Raw genomic sequence first — 1,893 nt, 5'->3', positions numbered from 1 at the left:
AGAAAGTAAAGTAAGTAAGTAAAGTAAGTAAGAAAGTAAAGTAAGTAAGTAAAGTAAGTAAGAAAGTAAAGTAAGTTAAGTAAAGTAAATAAAGTAAGTAAAGGAAGTTAAGGAAAATAAGTTAAGTAAAGTAAGTAAGTGTGAGTTTGACACACTTTATTGTGTCATTTTGACTTTTTGTCACAAGTGTAACCTGAAAAACTGGCTTCTTTTTAATCAGCCCTTGACATGCTCACGTCTTTAAAGAACTATAAAACAGTTTTTTTCACAAATGAACAGGTTTATTTGTTTCCTTCCTGCAGTTGAACATCTGTGCAGATGCACCACAATGTGGTGTGGGGATGGCTGCCTGCGAGCTGGAGAACGGACAGCCCCTCAGCCCGGTGCAGGTGGATAAGATCCTCCAGTACTCCACTGATGGCRTCCTCCAGCTGACGTACAGAGGACCGCTGATTGTTCCCACAGGTACTTTAAACTGAAATACTAACAGGAAGTGTTTTATTCAACCAGGTATTATCCATCCATCCAGTGCATAAAACACCATCTTGTCTCAGTCTGCACAGATATTAAACACCATAAAATAACCAAACTTTTTTTCATTTTAATCTACAAACACAGATGATTTTTATATATTTATTTTTCTTTCCACCAGCTACCAGAGACACCTTTACAGTTAATTTTGTGTGCGATCAAAGTTCGTACCCGGGCTCGTTAAAACTAGTTCAAGAGGATATGAGCACTTTGGCCAGCCACGTGACCCACGATGCTCTGTTTGAGTTCTCCACGGCTCTGGCCTGCGAGCCCGCCCCAGTTTACTGCAAGACCAGTGGTACGAACACATCCTAGTTGACAAACTACTTTTGCTTCTGTTAAACTGAAAATTACAATTTTTTTCATAATTTCAAGTCAGTTCATAACAATAAATAAAATAAACATGAGTTTTTTTTCCAGACAGAAATCTATAAAATTATTATTTTCTTTCCAGATCCTCACGGCAACGAGTACGATCTGAGCCACCTGATCAGAGACGCAGACGACAGCCCCTGGATCCCCATCGATACAGATGCTGGGACGTCCCGCAGGTTTTACATCAACATCTGTAAACCCCTGCCAGCTGTACAGGGCTGTCCAGGTTAGAAAAGATTTGTATAAAATAGTAGTTCTATTTCATCCCTGCTGACCGCCAGAGGGGCGGTGCTGAAAGCATTGAGTGTTCCTTTTGCTCAGGCGCCGTTTGTGTAATTATTATCAACAAAGTCACAGCTGTGACCCATCAGATGATTACCTTTAAGGCTGCAACTAACGACTATTTTAATCGATTAATCTGTCGATTATTTTTTGATTAATCAATTAATCAGCCAAATCATTAAAATGCTTAGTTACATGAAAATGAGTAGATATAAATTAATTTCATTCCTGTAAAAATTATGGATGCAAGTTACTGATTAATGAGTTAATCTGAAGTTGATTTATCTTATAGATTGACTAACAATTAATTGATAAGCAGCCATTTTCTTGAAAACCAGAGTTTTCTCTTGAATCAAGAGGGTCTTTTCATAAAATGAAGGATTTTTAATAATCAGAATAAAAAAAACAGAAGTACATCATAAATATTTTAATAATTTATTTTGCCAGCTGTATTATTGACAGGTGAATTGGGCCTTTTTCATCTGAGTTTTAACTACATTTGTGTTTTATATGTTTTTAACAAAGATAATTTAGTTGTTAATGACGATATTGAAACTTTTTTTGTTGCATCAGATATAGTTAATTTATTTTTATAGCTGATGGATAATTACCGTATTTTTCGGACTATAAGCCGCACCCCCAACATAAAAAAAACAGTACACCCAAATTTGCCGTCAAAAAAGTGAATTCAACATCAAAACATAA

At 36.0% G+C, this 1,893-nt stretch overlaps 1 protein-coding gene across 1 annotated transcript in view; it reads left to right on the top strand.

The window, feature by feature from the left end:
• The window catches only part of igf2r (insulin-like growth factor 2 receptor), a gene marked incomplete at its 5' end in the record, with an annotated part of 61,258 nt that overhangs the window by 21,613 nt on the left and 37,752 nt on the right, over positions 1–1,893 (top strand). Inside the window, 3 exon segments of the mRNA XM_014033569.1 lie at positions 303–465; positions 653–829; positions 986–1,132. Coding sequence (XP_013889023.1) covers positions 303–465; positions 653–829; positions 986–1,132 — 487 coding nt within the window.

The sequence above is a fragment of the Austrofundulus limnaeus genome, unplaced genomic scaffold, assembly GCF_001266775.1.
Source record: "Austrofundulus limnaeus strain Quisiro unplaced genomic scaffold, Austrofundulus_limnaeus-1.0 Scaffold1773, whole genome shotgun sequence".
NCBI classification, from domain to species: domain Eukaryota; kingdom Metazoa; phylum Chordata; class Actinopteri; order Cyprinodontiformes; family Rivulidae; genus Austrofundulus; species Austrofundulus limnaeus.
Note: the sequence above shows the minus strand (reverse complement) of the source record. Positions and strands in the feature narration are given on the sequence as shown.